Source organism: Haliotis rufescens, unplaced genomic scaffold (genome assembly GCF_023055435.1).
Source record: "Haliotis rufescens isolate VD_foot unplaced genomic scaffold, xgHalRufe1.0.p SCAF_10, whole genome shotgun sequence".
In the NCBI taxonomy this organism is placed as follows: Eukaryota; Metazoa; Mollusca; class Gastropoda; order Lepetellida; family Haliotidae; genus Haliotis; species Haliotis rufescens.
Genome location: NW_025963780.1, coordinates 24,776,855 through 24,796,678, shown reverse-complemented (window position 1 = coordinate 24,796,678; position 19,824 = coordinate 24,776,855). Strand labels below are relative to the sequence as shown.

The following is a 19,824-nucleotide window of genomic DNA, read 5'->3' as shown; positions in this document are numbered from 1 at the left end:
GGGGTGAGGTGGGTAGTGGAGTGAGGCGGGTAGTGGAGTGAGGTGGGTAGAGGATTGAGGTTGGTAGTGGGGTGAGATGGATAGTAGGATCAGGTGGGTAGTTGGGTGAGGTGGGTAGTGGGGTGAGGTGGATAGTAGGATCAGGTGGATAGTAGGATCAGGTGGGTAGTTGGGTGAGGTTGGTAGAGGACTTAGGTTGGTAGTTGGGTGAGGTGGGTAGTGGAGTTAGGTTGGTAGTGGGGTGAGGTCGGTAGTTGAGTGATGTAGGTAGTGGAGTGAGGTAAGTAGTAGAGTGAGGTGGGTAAAGGAGTGAGGTGGGTAGTGGAGTTAGGTTGGTAAAGGAGTGAGGTGGGTAGTGGAGTGAGGTCGGCAGTGGAGTGAGGTGGGTAGTAGGTGAGGTCAGGAGTGAAGTGAGATGAGTAGTGGAGTGAGGTGGGTAGTAGAGCGAGGTGGGTAGTGGAGTGAGGTGGATAGCGTGGTGAGGTGGGTAGCGGAGTGAGATTGGTAGCGAAGTGAGGTGGGTAGTAGAGCGAGGTGGGTAGCTAGGTGAGGTGGATAGCGAGGTGAGGTGGGTAGCGGAGTGAGGTGGTTAGTGAAGTGAGGTGGATAGTTGGGTGAGGTGGGTAGTGGGGTGAGGTGGGCAGTGAAGTGAGGTGGGTAGTTGGTTGAGGTGGGTAGTGTGGCGAGGTGGGTAGTTGGTTGAGGTGGGTAGTGAAGTGAGATGGGTAGTGGGTGAGGTGGGTAATGGGGTGAGGTGGGTAGTGGAGTGAGGTGGGCAGTGGGTGAGGTCAGTAGTGGGGTGAGATGAGTAGCGGAGTGAGGTGGGTAGTTGGGTGAGGTGGGTAGTGGAGTGAGGTGGGTAGCGAGGTGAGCTGGATAGCGTGATGAGGTGGGTAGCGGAGTGAGGTTGGTAGTGGAGTGAGATGGGTAGTTTGGTGAGGTGGGTAGTGGGTGAGGTCAGCAGTGGGTGAGGTCAGTAGTGGGGTGAGGTGGGTAGTGGAGTGAGGTGGGTAGTTGGGTGAGGTGGGTAGTGGAGTGAGGTGGGTAGCGAGGTGAGCTGGATAGCGTGATGAGGTGGGTAGCGGAGTGAGGTTGGTAGTGGAGTGAGGTGGGTAGTTTGGTGAGGTGGGTAGTGGGTGAGGTCAGCAGTGGAGTGAGATGGGTAGTTGGTTGAGGTGGGTAGTAGAGCGAGGTGGGTAGCGAGATGAGGCGGGTAGCGAGGTGAGGTTGGTAGTAGAGCGAGGTGGGTATCGAGGTGAGGTGGGTAAGTGGCATGAAGTTGGTAGCGGAGTGAGTTTGGTAGTGGAGTGAGGTGGGTAGTGGGGTGAGGTGGGTAGAGGATTGAGGTTGGTAGTGGGGTGAGGTCGTTGATCAGGTCGTTACTAGCTAGAATATCAAGTTCAGGCAACAATGGCATTCTTTACCACCGAGGGCTAGGCCACAGGCTAAGGACAAAACAGTAGCGAATGGGTACCCGGTAAGATGAGAAGGAAAGGCGAATGTAAGTCTCCCGAGTCGTTCAGCCGACTATTGTAGAGGAGGGGGTGGACCTCATTTGTCAGATACAAAAAATCACAAACTGAGTTGAGTTCTTCCACTATCCAATGCTTGTAAGCCAAGTGGCAAAATGAATTAGTCCCTATCATGACCCCATTTGTCAGACACTTCATGAGAATATACGACTTATAATAAATTACTACATCAAGGTTCAGTACATGCATTCATCATTTAGCACATTGGAACCGATTACTACCGAAATGAGGAAGTACTCTTCTCGGTCCACGTTTCTACAGATATAACGATGGGTCATCCACACTTGCAGATACGTTTCTTGTGTATTTGTAGCGGTAGCCTTGTCAAGCCTTGTCAACAAGAGTACAACGTATACGTTGGTGACATGGCTGGAATATTGCTGGAAGCAGCATCTCACTCACTCACTCACTCACTAAATCACTCTTGGTCACTCTCCCTCATTCACTTACTCACCAAAAGCCTGTCCGCCAACTCACTCACTCACCCAATCTACACACCCAAGCCCCCACCCACCCACACACCCACCCACCCACTCACTCGCGCATGCACGCACGCACGCACTAACCCACTCACTCACTCACTCACTCGTGCTGAAATAATGCTGGAAGCAGCATCTCCCACACTGAATCACTATAGCTCACTCACTTACTTAAAGCCCGCCCGCCAACCTCACTCAACCACCCACCCTCTCAACCACCCACTCTCTCAACCATCCACTCACTCACTCTGTTGCAGACTCCCTATCATTCAGAGCATCAGCTACTCCTTCATCACGCCGGTCATCTCACTCATGTCCATCAGTGAGTGGCAGTGCCCATACACCGACCCATCAGGTGAGCTAACGTGCATTACGTGCATAAATCGGATCCATTTTGAAGATGGCCAACAATGACGTCGTTTGGAGAAGGTCTTTCTTGTACAGACTCTTGTACACGGTCGTGCATGGCAGTGACTCTCCCTGTATCCAAGGGAACGAACCAATCTACAATGTGGGTCCAGATTCTAGCGACGACAAAGTCCAAATAAGTCCTTGTTACCAAAACCAAACTTGGAGAGGGGGCTTCGTCTCACTCTTGAAACATTTCGCAGACCCATCTTTTTGCGGAGGCATTAAGAAACATGTTTAGAGCGCCACTGAACAGTCAGTAGCTGGAGACTAGGCGCTACAGAAATAAGTTATCATTATTATGATTATAATTATGATGATGGTGATGATTATGATCTCGATGAGGATCTCGCTCAAAGGCTAGACAAGGACATTAGTGCCTTCTTTAATGTATGACCTGATGGGTCGAGTCCTCGAGTCTGTGTGGTCTCAGGTCAAAGACCAACAGTCAATGATGATTATTATTATTATCATTATGATGATGATGATGATGATTATTATTATTCCTGTCTTCCTTGCGGAAATACATCCTCTATTACTCCATTTATATCCATTCTTTTATAACTTTCCTGGTCCATTGCGTCACTTTCGGAAGTGACGTCATCTCTATTATCACTTACTTAGCACATAATTTCTTTCGCTCTTGAGCAGCCAATCAAAATGCCTCTTCTGAGCGAGACGTCGCCATGGAAATACAGTAAACTACGGTTATTACGAACTCAAAGGGACCACTAATTTTAGTTCGTTATAACCGTAGTTCTTTATGTATATATTCAGAAGAGCCCTAGATATATGAAATCGAATCAGGAGACTGTCACAGCAGGACAGGAGTATTAAGACGACAGAGTGGATGTCCTTCTGTCACAAGACGTTTGCAGTTGTATTTGAGACGAGCAAGTCAGGTACTGGTGATATATCTGAGTCTTTTAACCACTCAAAGGTAGGCATAGAATGGAGATACACTGGATAATCGAGGCTGAAATCCAGCTCTGTTGACACAACAATGTAAAGCTTACATTGCTTGCCTATGACACGCTCAACGTACAGTTGCTATGGTGACATGTGTTCGTTCAACTTCCTGTTTCAGTGAATGCAACCAGTCTACCGGAAGTAGGTAGCGATGGACATCGCAGCATGTGGAAGGCCCGTCTGGCGGAGGTACATACACCTTTTATCCTACACAAATAGGTCTTCGGTATTCGTCCGCGATTGAACAAATCCAGACTCGTAGCAGTTTTGGTCGTATCCAATAATAAGATATACTAGGCACTACACTGTGTCACCGTTTGATTGTTGGTAGTATTTATATGGGAGTCTGTCCACCAGTCGTGACTTGGCCAATATAATGACTAGAGTTGGATTAAGGATATCAACTTTTTTTATTCTTTCAATGCGACCGACCGGTACAGATGCTAGTGTCAATCAAGTGATGAAGGTAGAGGCTAATGTATTCAAACGTCGCACTGGAAGAATTAAAGACGTCGACATCCTTGTCAAGACTTGTTACTGCAACTTCTATATACCAACAGAGCCATCCACCTAGTCTGTCATACAGACCCTGGAACATATATATCCAATACAGTCCATGCCCATGTTTGGCAAGTCTAGATTACTACAGTGTCTGAAAATGAAGAAAGTCTCTGGGCTCCTTTTTATCATATTTTATACATATAATTTAACAACTGTTTTTTTTCTGTAAAATATGTTCATTTCAGAGACTAGATGCTAGTCTTTCACGATTAAGTCCGATCTCAATTGGCAGTTAAAAATTATATTGAAAAACCTCTTTATATTATCCTTTAACAGAATAAAATAGATAGAAAGACAGACACAGATACTAATTGCAGTTGCACTTTTTCAAAGCAAGTCATGTTTGAATAAGGTTATCACATAAGGTGTTAAAAACATGACTTTATAATCAAACATAATCTTTCTTGATTTTGTTGAAAGTAAGTCAACCAGTTTGATTACAGTGATATTTAGAGTTGACGAAGACCCGTGCTTGTCTCTGCAGCTAGTGATGAAATTCTACAAAAGGCCTAGAACTGTACCGAACAGTTTTACAAACTGTTTGTGAATGTTTTGTGTTTTAATTGTCCCTTTTTGGACTTTAATATGTCTGCGCGTTTATTTCAAGGTGCAAGGTGCTCTGATGGTGTCATCGCTGTTTCAAATTGTGATTGGCTTCAGCGGGTTGATGGGATTGCTGATGAATTTCATTGGTCCCTTGACGATCACGCCCACTATCGCTCTCATTGGCCTGTCCCTGTTTGAGGCCGCCTCCGACAAGGCAAGCACCCAATGGTGGATTTCATTGACGTAAGTGGCATTATTTACATCAAATGCCAGGCTTTCCCTGATGACAATCTCTAAAACGCTTAAAGCAACAACTAGATCTCCCTAGAATACAAACAAGGGGTCAACACTGTGTCACGTCATTGTAAATGTTGACGACATCTAATTCACTGAACTGAAATCGTCTTCCTTATACAAAGCTTGTTTAACAGTGACGTATATCTTTAAAATATGATTCTGTTTATTCATGACCTCTACCAGTATGACGTTGTTTTTGAATGACCTCTACAGGGATGACGCTGTTTATTAATGACCTCCAGAAGTATGATGCGTGTTTATTAATGACCTCCAGAAGTATGATGCGTGTTTATTTATGAACTCTACAAGTGTGACGCTGTTTATTAATGACCTGAACAGGGATGACGCTGATTATTAAAGACCTCTTCAAGTATGACGCTGTTAATTCATGACTTCTACAAGTATGACGCTGTTTATTCATGACCTCTACAAGTATGCCGCTGTTTATTCATGACCTCTACAAGTATGCCGCTGTTTATTCATGACCTCTACAAGTATGCCGCTGTTTATTCATGACCTCTACAAGTACGACGCTGTTTAGTATGATACGTGTTTATTAATGACCTCAACAGGGATGACGCTGTTTATTAAACACCTCTTCAAGTATGACGCTGTTTATTCATGACCTCTACAAGTACGACGCTGTTTAGTATGATACGTGTTTATTAATGACCTCAACAGGGATGACGCTGTTTATTAAACACCTCTTCAAGTATGACGCTGTTTATTCATGACCTCTACAAGTATGACGCTGTTTAGTATGATGCGTGTTATTAATGACCTATTTATTGGTATGCTACCCATGTTTATTTCCAGGACTGTCGCCTTGATCGCGGTGTTCTCCCAGTATCTGCGGAATGTCCGAGTGCCCTGGGCAGCCTACTCCCGCCGTGATGGATGTAGTAGAACCAGCTTGCCAATCTTCAACCTATTTCCGGTATGCCCCTGGTTCTGACATAACCTGTTACTCGCCTCGTCTGTGTATTGTCTAACATTGCAAGGTGACACCGAGCCGTGCCAACCATCCCACCCTGTGGAGATCAAGTAAGTTCCCTAGTGGGGATATTGGTTGGTCACAATGATAATAAGTTCCCTTGTGGGGTATTGGTTGGTCACAATGGTAGTTAGTTCCCAAGTGGGGGTATTGATTGGTCACAATGGTAGTAACTTCCCTTGTGGGGGTATTGGTTGGTCACAATGGTAATAAGTTCCCTTGTTGGAGTATTGGTTGGTCACAATTGTAGTAACTTCCCTAGTGGGGGTATTGGTTGGTCACAATGGTTGTACGTTCCCTAGAGGGGGTATTGGTTGGTCACAATGGTAGTAAGTCCCCTTGTTGGGGTATTGGTTGGTCACAATGGTAGTAAATTCTCTTGTGGGGGTATTGGTTGGTCACAATGGTTGTACGTTCCCTAGAGGGGGTATTGGTTAGTCACAATGGCAGAAAGTTCCCTTGTTGGTGTATTGGTTAGTCACAATGGTAGTGAGTTCCCTAGTGGGGGTATTGGTTGGTCACAATGGTAGTAAGTTCCCTAGTGGTGGGTATTGGTTGGTCACAATGGTTGTAAGTTCCCTAGAGGGGGTATTGGTTGGTCACAATGGTAGTAAGTTCCCTAGTGGTGGGTATTGGTTGGTCACAATGGTGGTCTGACGTGGCATCGTTCACCAGGGTCGATCGTCAAGCACGTTTGGCTCACCGAGGCTCGGCTATTTGTGAATGGACACGTGTGGTGAAACGAAACCTGCCCTTAAGCGTGACGAGCGAACGATTTAGCCATTTGGCCGACTAGTTTAACTACTCTTTTGATGCTGTCATAACGCTGTAATGGTGTTGTGGCGTAAACGGTGCTGTCCCCACCCCTGAACATTATACCCCCAGCAATACGATACCTTGGCTGTCTTACGCCATCACTGTGGATAGCCATGACAGTAGTCAGTCCCTCAGTCCCGTGAGTGAGTGAGTGAGTTGTATTTAACGCCGCTTTTAACGGTATTCCAGTTATATAACAGCGTGTCAGCTTTATGTGGGAGGAAAGCCCGAAGTGACGCAGGTCTCAGACGTTTACCACTTTGGTGAAACCCACGAGCACGGATATGGTGCTGACAAACCAAGAAGCATATATCGGGCAAACCGGGATTCGAAACCACAATTATAGGTGACCAAGGGACGCAACTCTGCACTGCAAATCGCGGCGCTTTAGACGAGGGGGCCAGTCAAGTATATATAGCCTCAGCTCTCGGCCTGAAATTAAGCACGAGTCTGGGCTCCAATTGGATTACATCTTTTATTGTAGTAACTCCAACCGCCGTCATATTGCTGGAATATTGCTAAGTGTGGCGTTACACAACAGACGTCAGCCACGAACAATTATTGCTCTTTGAGCGAGTGTGTGAGTGAGTTGGGTTGAGCGCTACTTTCAACGTTATTTCAGCAACTTCATATCATGCTAAGAGATGAAGAAAAATTCATACCCAAAGCTAGTCGTAGACTTTACCGCCACAGCGGAATGGAATAATCAGTATAAGGGAAGCAACTCTGCACTACGAGTTTGGGAGTCTCTGAACACTGGGCCCAAGGGTTCTCGTACCCCCGTGTTCCCGCATCCTCATGCCATACTACCCCACCCCCCGCCCCGCCCACTCCTCCTGCATCCTCGTGCGTCCAGTGCTTCCAGTGAGTCTGATATGACTTGTTCACGTGTTCCAGGTGCTGCTGGCGATCGTTTCCGCCTGGGTTCTGTGTGTAATCCTCACAGTGACAGGTGCGCTCCCCGATGACCCCAAGGGCTGGGGGTACCAGGCCCGTACTGACACCCGGACAGAAGTCCTCCATAAAGCGAAATGGTTCAGATTCCCCTATCCAGGTATGGCTGCAGTGCGCCCTGTGAGGGCCCTGGAGAAGAAGGGGTGCATGCGCCCCAGGCGTGTCGTTAGGGGCGTTTACGACGAGGGGCCATCCCGCTTGTGTGTAATTGTACCCCGACGGCGCAGCTAGATGCTCATGCGATAGATCACCAGTTTGTGTTGGATAGTCTCGATTACCATATGTAAACCGTGTTTGTCATACCTCCATGTCAGAATGATGAGATCTGATTGGTCCACGTGATCTTGATAAAATACTATGTATCCTACCTCAGCTGGGAATAAATCGCTTATACCCCGCCGTGAGCAAGTGAAGCTGCACGTGCATTTCTGAGAGGCAGAATATATCCTTTATACCCCGCTTTAATGCAAAAAGCCGCGCGCTTTTTCCGAATCAATGGCAGTCACAGCGCAAGCTCACCTCAGCTCAATCGAACAGCTGTTTCTATCAATTTTGAATTTGTTCGAATAATTTTACAATGTCATATTAATTATAAAATAAATTCGTTGTAGTAGGATCACTCGGGGTACATGGATTTTTTATGTGCCCATGGAGAGAGATCCATTACCTCTCATTTTCTTCAAAGTCGTCGGTGGCACGGGTGGCCCAGTCGTCTAAGACGTCGCGATTCGCTGTGCAGAGTTGCGTCCCTTGGGCTCGCCAGAAACCTAGGATTGTGGGTTCGAATCCCGGTTCGCCCCGATTATGTTTCTAGGTTGGCCAGCACCATACCCGTGCTCGTGGGTTTCACCGAAGTGGTAAACGTCTAAGACCTGCATCACTTCGGGCTTTCCTCACACATTAAGCTGACACGCCGTGATATAACTGGAATACTGTTAAAAGCGGCGTTAAACCCAACTCACTCACTCACTCGTTCTCGTAAGAATTAGGTCTTTTCTTTTCCCTTTCAAACTGCCGCATGTGTCTGACGGGGTATTTGAATAGTGGGCGCAGAATTTGTATCTGAAAAGTTTGATTTGTTGAAATTGTGTTTTATTAGACGGCCCAACGAAACAACTGTACACAGTGTTACTGACTCGTGAAAACTCATTAATATCACTGATATTCCGAGGTACGAACACCCGAAAGTAGGCCTGGTGATGACTTTACTCAATCGTCTTTGTAACTTGACTCCAGGGCAGTGGGGTGTGCCGACTGTCAGCGTGGCCGGGGTGTTCGGAATGCTTGCCGCCCTCCTTGCATCCATGATTGAATCAGTTGGCGATTACTACGCATGCGCAAGGCTAGCTGGAGCACCGCCACCACCAGGGAGCGCTGTGAGTAGAGGTGAGATTTCCAAAGAATCAACGGTTTGTTTTGTGACACTGACACGTACTTTCTCAACATAGAGAAAAATAGAAAGGTATTACCTTCTGTTTGTATTTCATAACGGAAATTAAAGCGACAAAACCATTTCCATTATCAAACGATATCTCTGCTACAACCATCACAAACACATGCAAAGGCAAGCCAATTGCCCACCCGAAAAAATGGGAACATTGGTACAAGTCAATGTAGGGAATTGCATCGGACATCATTTTTGTCACTGGTGCAGCATATTTGGAAATATCATTTACATCAATTTCATTAAAATCAAATCTTACTTCTCGCTCCCGCTAAACAAAGATCAGAACGACCTTTCATCCGACTAATCAGAGCGTCGCTTACCAGATCATGAAAGTGACAGTCTGAATGTGATTTCTAATCATGCAACCTCGAAAACTTTAACACGGGGTATTCCGAACGATAGTTACGGGTTTAACGACTGAATACATACAATCTAGACCATTTGTTAGCCATTCCAGAATGTTCTTTTGTTCAGGTTTCTAAAATATGTAATCGAGAATTTATCAAAATATGTTTCGAAGCGTAGTCGCCAATTTGAAATTAGTGCCGTAAAGCACGAGAAAGCTGTCCTCTGATTAGTCATTCCATTGGTTGGTCAAAGTTCGGGCAAGGTCGGTCTGACGTGACCCGTAATGGGATGTCCTCAGATCTTTGTTTAGCGGTAGCGAGAACTAAGATCTGATTTTAATGAGATTGTTTACATGTCTTCTGTCAGACTTTACTGAGGTATTCAATGCCGTCACTCTGGTCAAAGAACTAGAGTCGTGTGGCGCTCTTTGAAATCCTCGCGAAATGTCAACACCAAAGGCTGGAGCTGCTGGAATATTGTTCTGCGTAAAGGGTAATCGAACGATTGGAAAATTGAAGTCATACCCTTGTCATACGGTCTTGTGGAGAGTGTTTTGTCTCTCTGATTCTTTATGCATATATCTAAGTATGACACAGGTAAGGAAGTTTCGCTGGCCTCTTTCATTTCTAACTCAGCGGGAGGGGGTGGACGTTTGGCCACAGTTATCTGTTTTCCTGTACAAGAGATCTCAACTTCACGAGGCAAGGGAGGTAACTTATAATAGGTGTCCAGTTTCCACCCTTGCCGAATGAGGCTGGAACTTTTCAGTTATAGTTTGGCTGGAATAACTGGTCCATGCATCGTTCAATCAAAATCGCGTTACGAGATCGACATTCAGTTCAAAAACAACATGGCGACTCGCGTGCAGATTACGGTCGATTGCGGCAAGGGTGGAAACTGTACTTTTCAAATAAGTGAACTCCCTTGCCTCGTGAAGATGCTAAGAACTAGACTTTGTTCGTTCAAATATTTGCCTGTTTTGGAATGACAATAACACTGAATGTATACGTATGGTTAATTAAAACCTGTCAAACAGGCTGATTGTAGAGGCTTCGGCAGGATGTTTCTACTGTTTGAACATGTCTTTGATCCTACTTAATATCTTAGAATAAGTGACCCGTGGAGATGTGACCCGTAGAATAGGTCTTCAGCAACCAATGCTTGCCGTAACAGGCGACTGTGCGTGTCGTAAGAGGCGACTAACGGGATCGGGTGGTCAGGCTCGCTGATTTGGTTAATGCATGTCATCGTATCCCAATTGAGTATATCGATGCTCATGATGTCAAACACTGGATTGTGTGGTCCAGACTCGATTATTTACACACCGCCGTCATTTAGCTGGAATATTGCGGCGTTAACCAACACACAAAACAAACAAACAAACAAATCTTAGAATATGTAAATACAGTCAGCACTAATATTATTATAAATGGTAACTGGTATTCTCATGGTTAGTTAATAATCGTTCCTTTTCGCTCATTTGAGTAATTCTCGCGTACTTGGTCATACTTGGCCTGAAATTATAATGATGTATCACATAATTAGCCTGAACTTGTAGTATTACTTCATCTAATTAGGGTTGTATTATGTCCTACGATAAGGCTTCTGTAACACTGTTTCAAGTTTGTATACAGAGCTCTGATGGAAATAGTCCGGGAAATATGAATGTGCATGTAGTTGAATACACAAACAATGTATCCTCAAAGCGATCTTAGCGCTACGATGATCGTAACCCTATGTTAAAGTATGGGTCTTACGATCACCTTAGCGCTAAGATCGCTTTGAGGAACGGGGCCCTGGTGGCTAAAACGGACCCCTTTCCAACCTCTCCTTAAATCCCTTTCTTATTGACTGTAGAAGGGTCTTAAGGGGGGGGGGGGGGGGGGGGGGGAGTACAGTTAATATAGATACTCGATGACTCATATAGTTCCATGGTGACAACAGTGTCATGCACAATTCCTTTCTTCGTCACAACAATGACGACCATCATCACCACCACTCCACTGTTACAGGTATCGGCATGGAGGGGGTCACGTGTCTGATTGCGGGGGCGTGGGGCACGGGTGGCGGTACCACCTCCTACAGTGAGAACATCGGAGCTATTGGTATTACGAAGGTAATGGGACCTGTGAAGATCTGGGTTAGAATAGGCCTTCACCAACCTATGCTTGCCGTAACAGGCGACTGTGCTTGTCGTAAATCCTTCTAATTTACTATTTAGAAACATGATTTAACTTTAAAGTAATTATATGTATCTCATGTTCAAAAATGTATTATAGGTATCTGTGATGCTGGTACCGTTTTGTCGCCATTGTGTAGCTTTAAGGAGTTGTTATGAATATCAAATACATGTCTTGAAATATCTTGTAAAAGAGTTCATCAATGAACCATATGCAGTCTGACCCATTTAATTGGCGTGTATGGATATATTATCCATTTACTTATACACACTTATTATGGACATATACAGAATTTCATTGTACCTTATTATAAAAAAAATACCCGTGAAGATCCGGGTTAGAATAGGCCCTCAACAACCCATGCTTGTACGAAGGCGACTAACGGGATCGGGTGGTCAGACTCGCTGACTTGGCTGATGCATGTCATCGTATCCCAATTGAGTATATCGATGCCCATGATGTCAAACACTGGATTGTGTGGTCCAGACTCGATTATTAACAGACCGAATAGCTGGAATATTGCAGAGTGCGGCGTTAAACAACAAACAAACAAACAAACAAACAAACAAAGGTAATGAGTCATCCATGTTGAAATACGGGTGTATGGGTGAGTGAGTGAGTATGAGTCGGTCGATGAGTGTGTGTGCGTGTGTGTGCGCGCCTGCGTGCGTGCGTGCGTGTGTGTGTGTGTGTGAGAGAGTGTATGTATTGGTGAGTGAATGAGTGTGGGTCGGTCGGTTAGTGTGTGAGTGAGTAAGCGGGCGAATATAATTTAGAAGCGATGACGCCGATTGGTTGATTAGAATGTTCCTCTTACACGGCCTTCTATGGAGACTTTGTCATATCATCACACAGGGAGTGAAATAGAAGACTTAATGCGGTCTAGAATAGTTTTCAGTCCCTGCTTAATAAAATACACTTTTACTCTGTCAGGGAGCGAGCCAAACCATTTTCGGCACCCGTTACACATATTTTCAGAACTGGCAGAATGGGCAGTGAAGGATATTCTTGGTTAAACCTGTGTAATATTAATGCAATGGTATTATCTTCTGACTTGGAATTTTACACAAGAACAAGTAAATATAGTATTTAACATGTTTTCATAACTACAAGAGTTGTCTCCCTTGCAGGTGGGCAGCCGCGTGGTGATCCAGGTGGGAGCCGCCATTATGATAGTGCTGGGCTGTTTAGGCAAGTTCGGGGCCCTGTTTGTCACCATTCCGGATCCGGTTGTAGGCGGGATGTTCATCGTCATGTTTGGTGAGTGAATACAAAAATCACCTTGAAAATAATTAAGGAAAAATGAACTAATTTTATCTAAGTCTGAAAATGGGACTTTGCAGAAAAGGAGTCACGATCTCTGTATCTCTGTAATAACTATGAATGGAAGGTTATGAATTGTATTTTTGTGGTCCTAAGATACTGTAGTTTTAAAATATAATGAGAAGTAAAAAGGTGGTTTTTCACCCATAATTTTATCTAAGTCTGAAGATGGGACTTTGCAGAAAAGGAGTCACGATGTTTGAGGCCGTGTATCTCTATAATAACTATGAATTGAAGGTTATGAATTGTATTTTTGTGGTCCTAAGATACTGTAGTTTTAAAATATAATGAGAAGTAAAAATGTGGTTTTTCATCCATAATTTTATCTAAGTCTGAAAATGGGACTTTGCAGAAAAGGAGTCACGTTGTTTGGTGCCGTGTATCTCTATAATAACTATGAATGGAAGGTTATGAATTGTATTTTTGAGGTCCTCAGATACTGTAGTTTTAAAATATAATGAGAAGTAAAAATGTGGTTTTTCATCCATAATTTTATCTAAGTCTGAAAATGGGACTTTGCAGAAAAGGAGTCACGATGTTTGGTGCCGTGTATCTCTGTAATAACTATGAATGGAAGGTTATGAATTGTATTTTTGTGGTCCTAAGATACTGTAGTTTTAAAATATAATGAGAAGTAAAAATGTGTTTTTTCACCCATAATTTTATCTAAGTCTGAAAATGAGACTTTGCAGAAAAGGAGTCACGATGTTTGAGGCCGTGTATCTCTGTAATAACTATGAATGGAAGGTTATGGATTGTATTTTTGTGGTCCTAAGATACTGTAGTTTTAAAATATAATGAGAAGTAAAAATGTGATTTTTCACCCAAAAGGTCCCTTATCTCCTGGAGGGGCGGTCGGGTAGCCTAGTGGTTAAAGCGTTCGCTCGTCACGCCGAAGACCCGGGTTCGATTCCCGACATGGGTACAATGTGTGAAGCCCATTTCTGGTGACCCCTGCCGCGATATTGCTGGAATATTGCTAAAAGCGGCGTAAAACCACACTCACTTATCTCCTGGTCGGTCACGCAAGCCCGTCGCCGAGATAAGGTTGCAACACTGGGGCTGACTGGGGCGTAAACCTTCCAACCAGCAACATACATTTAAGAAAAGTGTATGACATGTTCAATTACGAAGTATTTCACGGGTATCAGTATTCATTTCTGGTGACGTAGCATTAACTTGAGTAAGTCAGTTTGCAGTAATGTCTTATGATATGAACACTTATCTCTTAGAATCACCCCCGAGCACACTTGGAGTGTTGGAGTGAGTGAGTGAGTGAGTGAGTATGGTTTTACGCCGCTTTTAGCAATATTCCAGTAATATCACGACGGATCAGGGGGATACCAGAAATGGGCTTCACACATTGTACCCATGTCGGGAATCGAACCCGGGTCTTCGGCGTGACGAGCGAACGCTTTAACCACTAGGCTACCCGACCGCCCCTCAGATATTGGAAAGCAATCAAATTTGGGTTTTCAACGTTATTACACCTTCGAATTCGAACAAGAACAGCCCCGTGGTGTAGTGGATAGAGCGTCTGCCCGGAGAGCGGAAGTTCGCTGGTTCGGCCCCCTGGCTGCGCCATACCAAAAAGACGTTATTAAATGGTACTTGTTGATCCCCTGCCTGGTTCTCGGCTTTAATGGGCTTTAACAAGGACTGGTCGGCTCGGAGTCAGTATAGGTGTCTGGGTGGAGTATCCATGTTTAAACTGCAGCATGGTCTCTCTACGTAGCTATATGTGAAATATTCTTAAACTCGAGTTAAGCTCAATTTTAACCCCGCCTCACCTCACCCAATGTGTAGAAGTTTGTCTGCTTATGTAAAAGTTGATATGAGGACAATAACAATTATACTAACACCTTGCGAGGATACGCCCGTGCAGCAACCTACCCTGTATATAGACTCCCTTTTACCAGGTATGGTGACTGCTGTTGGAATCTCCAACCTCCACTTCGTTGACCTCGGCTCCATCCGGAATCTCTTCATCCTGGGGATTTCTCTCTTCTTTGGCCTCGCCGGCCCTCGCTGGGTCTCGGCAAATTCCGGCAAAATTCAAACTGGTAAGTAGCATTTGGATTGCACCTTTATCTTTAAGGCATCCTCAGATTCTCTTTGAATAGTAATAATGATGATGATGATGATGATGATGATGGAGGATCGGATTGTCAGGTTCAGTGTCTTTGTTAATAGCGTGTCACTCGTATGTCATTTGTGTGGATCGTTGTTCAGGTTGTGAATATTCTCAGGGCGGCGTTAAAGAACAAACAAAGAAACAACAACGATACCTAGACAGAATAGCTCTTTTTTGTGTGTAGATGTATGCTATTTTCTTAACTCAAATAAAACGCTGATCGCTGGACACAAAGGCTAAAAATATTGCATAACTTCGGGCGTTCTTCCAACATTACGATGGTTTCATGTTGGTGGTAAAAATCTTTCCTTCACTCACTCACTGAACGTCTTTCCCTTACACCTGTTCGTTTCACGTTGGAGGTTAACGTCTTTCCCTCCCTCCCTCACTCACTCACTAAACGTCTTTCCCTAACTCACGTTGGTCTCGCGTTGGAGGTTAACGTCTTTCCCTCCCTCACTCACTCACTCACTAAACGTCTTTCCCTAACTCACGTTTGTTTCACGTTGGAGGTTAACGTCTTTCCCTCCCTCCCTCACTCAACGTCTTTCCCTAACTCACGTTCGTTTCACGTTGGAGGTTAACGTCTTTCCCTCCCTCACTCGCTAAACCTATTTCCATTACATCGGTTTCACGTTGGAGGTGAACGTCTTTCACTCACTCACTCGCGTTGGTTTCACGTTGGCGGTAAACGTCTTTCCCACACTCACTCACTCACCCACTCACTCGCCTCATTCACGCCGTGTTCCCCGTTTTCTCCTGAACTGGTTCTTCCTGCAGGTAACGATATCGCCAACCAGATCATCTCGGTGCTACTGGGTACCAGTATGTTTGTAGGTGGGTTCATCGCCGCCTTCTTAGACAACACAATTCCAGGTAAGCCTCATTACGTCAACATAATAGGTTACTGTACTTAATTAATGAACATTAGTAGTGACTTAATGATTGTCGCTTGTATTTGTTTTATGCTGATGGTATTACTTAGCCATGAGCCAATGGCTAATTTTATATGTCAAAGACCTCCATCATGATTGGGTATGTGGATGATTGAGTATGTGAATGAATAAGAATGTGGACGATTGAGTATGTAGATGATTGAGTATGTGAATGAATAAGAATGTGGACGATTGAGTATGTGGATGATTGAGTATGTAGATGGACAAGAATGTGGATAATTGAGTATGTAGATGGATAAGAATGTTGATAATTGAGAATGTCGATGATTGAGAATGTGGACGATTGAGAATGTGGATAATTGAGTATGTAGATGGACAAGGATTTGGACGATTGAGTATGTAGATGGACAAGAATTTGGATAATTGAGTGTTTGGATGGACAAGAATGTGGATAATTGAGTATGTGGGTGGACAAGAATGTGGATAATTGAGTGTTTGGATGGACAAGAATGTGGATAATTGAGTATATGGATGGATAAGAATGTGGACGATTGAATATGTGGATTAATAAGAATGTGGATTATTGGGAATGCGGACGAATAAGAATAAGGATGAATGAAAATGATATCCGCATCTTATATCTGGGAGGTCTTGATGGTCACAAGTCTTCTAATCACCCCCCTCCCCCCCCCTTGCTAAACATGAATACACACTCACCTCCATTACGGTGTCCAATGCATCTTTCAGGCACTGTCGAAGAGAGGGGGATATTAAAATGGCGGAAGCACGAAGAGTCTTCTTCCGGTGGCGACAGGAGAGATACACTGGCGGTGTATGACCTTCCTCTCATACAGAAATATCTCAACAAACTCAAATTTACAAGATACATTCCATTTTGTCCCCACTTCATCCTGGACGAACGTGGGTCATCGTCGTTGGGTGGGTGCTGTCAGCGACGTAAAGGACCCCGGGTTCAGGAAGGCGCGGTGAATGCTGGGTATGAAGATAATACCCGGATGTAGCATCAGCTTTAGGACCATGTATACGATCTGCTTCGTCCACTCGTGTTGTACGGTATTTAAAAAATGCCTTGCACTGTGTGTGAGTTCTTTGGAGCATAAATCTTCCTTGAGAGGGCCAATTGAGGAATGTCGGCGCTTGTGACACAAAGTGAAAGTATATCATTACAAGTTTTATATTCCTATTTTGGATAAAATCAGTAACAAAAAGCACTTAATCAGACGAGTGATGAAGTATTTTGTAGTTTAGTTACAGCGGGTAGATTTATATAATATCAGATTTATATAATATTAATGTTCGAGAGAGATGTTGAGAGGTGCCACATCATGTAAGGACTTCAATGGCTGAACGACCCACTTGAACCGGAACAGTTTGCAGCCTGGGGGGGAATAGGTGTTGGTCATTATTGATCAACAAGCCCATCATTTAAAGGTGATCACAACGATGTGTCGAATAGATACTGAAGTAGAGTCCTAGATTGATGAAGAGAGTGAGTATGGTTTTACGCCGTTTTTAGCAATATTCCAGCAATATCACGGCGGGTGACACCAGAAATGGGCTTCACACATTGTACCTATGTCGGGAATCGAACCCGGGTCTACGGCGTGACGAGCGAACGCTTTAACAACTAGGCTACCCGACCGCCCCTAGATTGATGAAGACTGTGGTAGACGTAAGGGTGTGCATGTCGTGCTTTATGCACAAGGATAGATTTTATTTGGCATGAAGTCAAACAATATGGCTTCTTCCAATGTATGCAAACACGGCGATTTCAAGGTTAAATGAATGAGTGAGTTGGGTTTAACGCCACTTTGAACAGTATTCCAGTTACAACACTATGTGTCAGCTTGATGTGGGAGGAAAGTCCGTCACGCAAGTCTCACGTTGGTGATAACCACGAGCAGATTGGCGGACCGGGATTCGAACCCGCGATCATGGGTTTCGTGCATGCCCAAGGAACGCAACTCTGCACAGCGAATAAGATGAAAGTGTCTAAATGATCATAAACAACGCTCCTGTATTTGTTTGTACTGGGGAATTCCCAGGGTTTCCGCTGGAATTCGGAAGTGGTGCGCCATCATTTGAGTCATTTCAAGAATACAGTCTCATGAGAAACGTATGAATATATGATACAATTATAAACGTAAGGTCAAGTCGGTTCGAACTGTCTCATATATGGGTCAAGTCGATTCCAGCTCTCTCATATATGGGTCAAGTCGATTCCAGCTATCTCATATATGGGCCAATCGGTTCCATCTGTCTCAAATATGGGTCAAGTCGGTTCCAGTTGTCTCATATATTTGGGTCAAGTCGGTTCCAGTTGTCTCATATATTTGGGTCAAGTCGGTTCCAGTTGTCTCATATGTTTGGGTCAAGCCGATTCCAACTGTCTCATATTTGGGTCAAGTCGGTTCCAACTGTCTCAAATATGGGTCAAGTCGGTCCTATTTGTCTCATATATGGGTCAAGTCGGTTCCTGCTGTCTCACAGTTGATGAAGTCGTATCATTTATTCCGACACTGTGACGGCCTATTTTCAAAGTGTCCCTACTTGACGTAACGTTTCTCTAACAAACATGACTTCTGTACATTCCGTCATTCGGGTTGGGCAGTGTTTTCGATTTACATAAAAAAATGACGGTTATACCGTGTTTATCCTTCCGTAAGTTTAATGAATTTCTATGATCGACAGCGGCTGTCTATCTATAACGAGATCGTGTTGTCAATAAATATAAGCGATAAAACCCTTTCCATACTGTATGTTAAGAATAAATACGACTTCGGGGTTTTGATTGAAAATGTAAAACCGCGAGTGAGTGAGTAGCCCGAGTGTTTTTCCCAAACTTATGAACCGTCTAAATTCTAGAGATACCAGAATAAAATATGATAACATCGAGATATCTTATTGCGAAACAGGGGGCACGGGTGGCCCAGTCGTCTAAGGCGCCGCGATTCGCTGTGCAGAGTTGCGTCCCTTGGGCACGCCAGAAACCTAGGATTGTGGGTTCGAATCATGGTTCGCCCCGATTATGTTTCTAGGTTTGTTAGCACCATACCCGTGCTCGTGGGTTTCACCGAAGGGGTAAACGTCTAAGACCTGCGTCACTTCGGGCTTTCCGCGGACATTAAGCTGGCAGGCCGTGATATAACTGGAATAATGTTAAAAGCGGCGTTAAACCCAACTCACTCACTCACTCACTCTTTTCCGCTGTTAAGATGCCGAGCATACTGGGATCTTGTTACACAGAGATAAAAACTAAACAGTTTTAATCCACTGGTCCTTATAATGATAACACATAGCGAAACCCCCAAAGGGCACATTCCTATAAGTCCTAATGATATCGTAACTATTGGGCAGTTTGACAAGGACTATAGGACTGGTGCCAATTTCTAAACTGTTGAATGTGCTAGCTTGGAGTTTTAACATTAAAAATAGTGTTAGTTCAGTTGCTAACTCACGCACACACTTGGGACACATACTGACTGAGCGAACCAGTCCCTTCTTTATCCCTTTCAATGCCAGCATCATGGAGAGGAACAGCATGTACATTGATGTACCAACCATTACGTTTAAATGAAATCTTCTGATATGTCACATGCCGGGGACTGGATTCTACAACTGTCCATAACTAAACGATAACAGCAAGTGATGGAAAAGACAAACAGACGTAAGTTTTTAGACAGGTATTTTAGACAGACTTGTCATAAGACCCTTCTTCATCTTTCATAACAGTGTTCATTTCACAAACATGAAATGTGACTGGAAAGGGAAAAGACAGAAGACTGTTTGCATCGTTATGTGAAACACTTAACTAATCCTGTCCAGGATAAATAATTCCAATTCAGATTTGTAAAACGTGCATATTAATGATGTTATAATTGAATTAAACTTTTAAGGCTTTTTTATGGTTGTGTCTTCC

The 19,824-nt window shown here is 44.2% G+C and overlaps 1 protein-coding gene across 11 annotated transcripts in view; it reads left to right on the top strand.

Moving 5' to 3' along the window:
* The window catches only part of LOC125376756 (solute carrier family 23 member 1-like), a 39,711-nt gene extending 22,590 nt beyond the window's left edge, over positions 1–17,121 (top strand). For all 11 annotated transcript variants that reach the window (XM_048388589.1, XM_048388623.1, XM_048388579.1 and 8 more), the window contains exons 4-14: positions 2,269–2,366; positions 3,507–3,577; positions 4,557–4,738; positions 5,609–5,729; positions 7,500–7,656; positions 8,793–8,942; positions 11,364–11,467; positions 12,662–12,791; positions 14,774–14,917; positions 15,769–15,864; positions 16,632–17,121. In XM_048388589.1, coding sequence (XP_048244546.1) covers positions 2,269–2,366; positions 3,507–3,577; positions 4,557–4,738; positions 5,609–5,729; positions 7,500–7,656; positions 8,793–8,942; positions 11,364–11,467; positions 12,662–12,791; positions 14,774–14,917; positions 15,769–15,864; positions 16,632–16,906 — 1,528 coding nt within the window. In that variant the 3' untranslated portion in view covers positions 16,907–17,121. The remainder of the gene's footprint in view (positions 1–2,268; positions 2,367–3,506; positions 3,578–4,556; positions 4,739–5,608; positions 5,730–7,499; positions 7,657–8,792; positions 8,943–11,363; positions 11,468–12,661; positions 12,792–14,773; positions 14,918–15,768; positions 15,865–16,631) is intronic.
* The last annotated feature ends 2,703 nt before the right edge of the window (positions 17,122–19,824 follow it).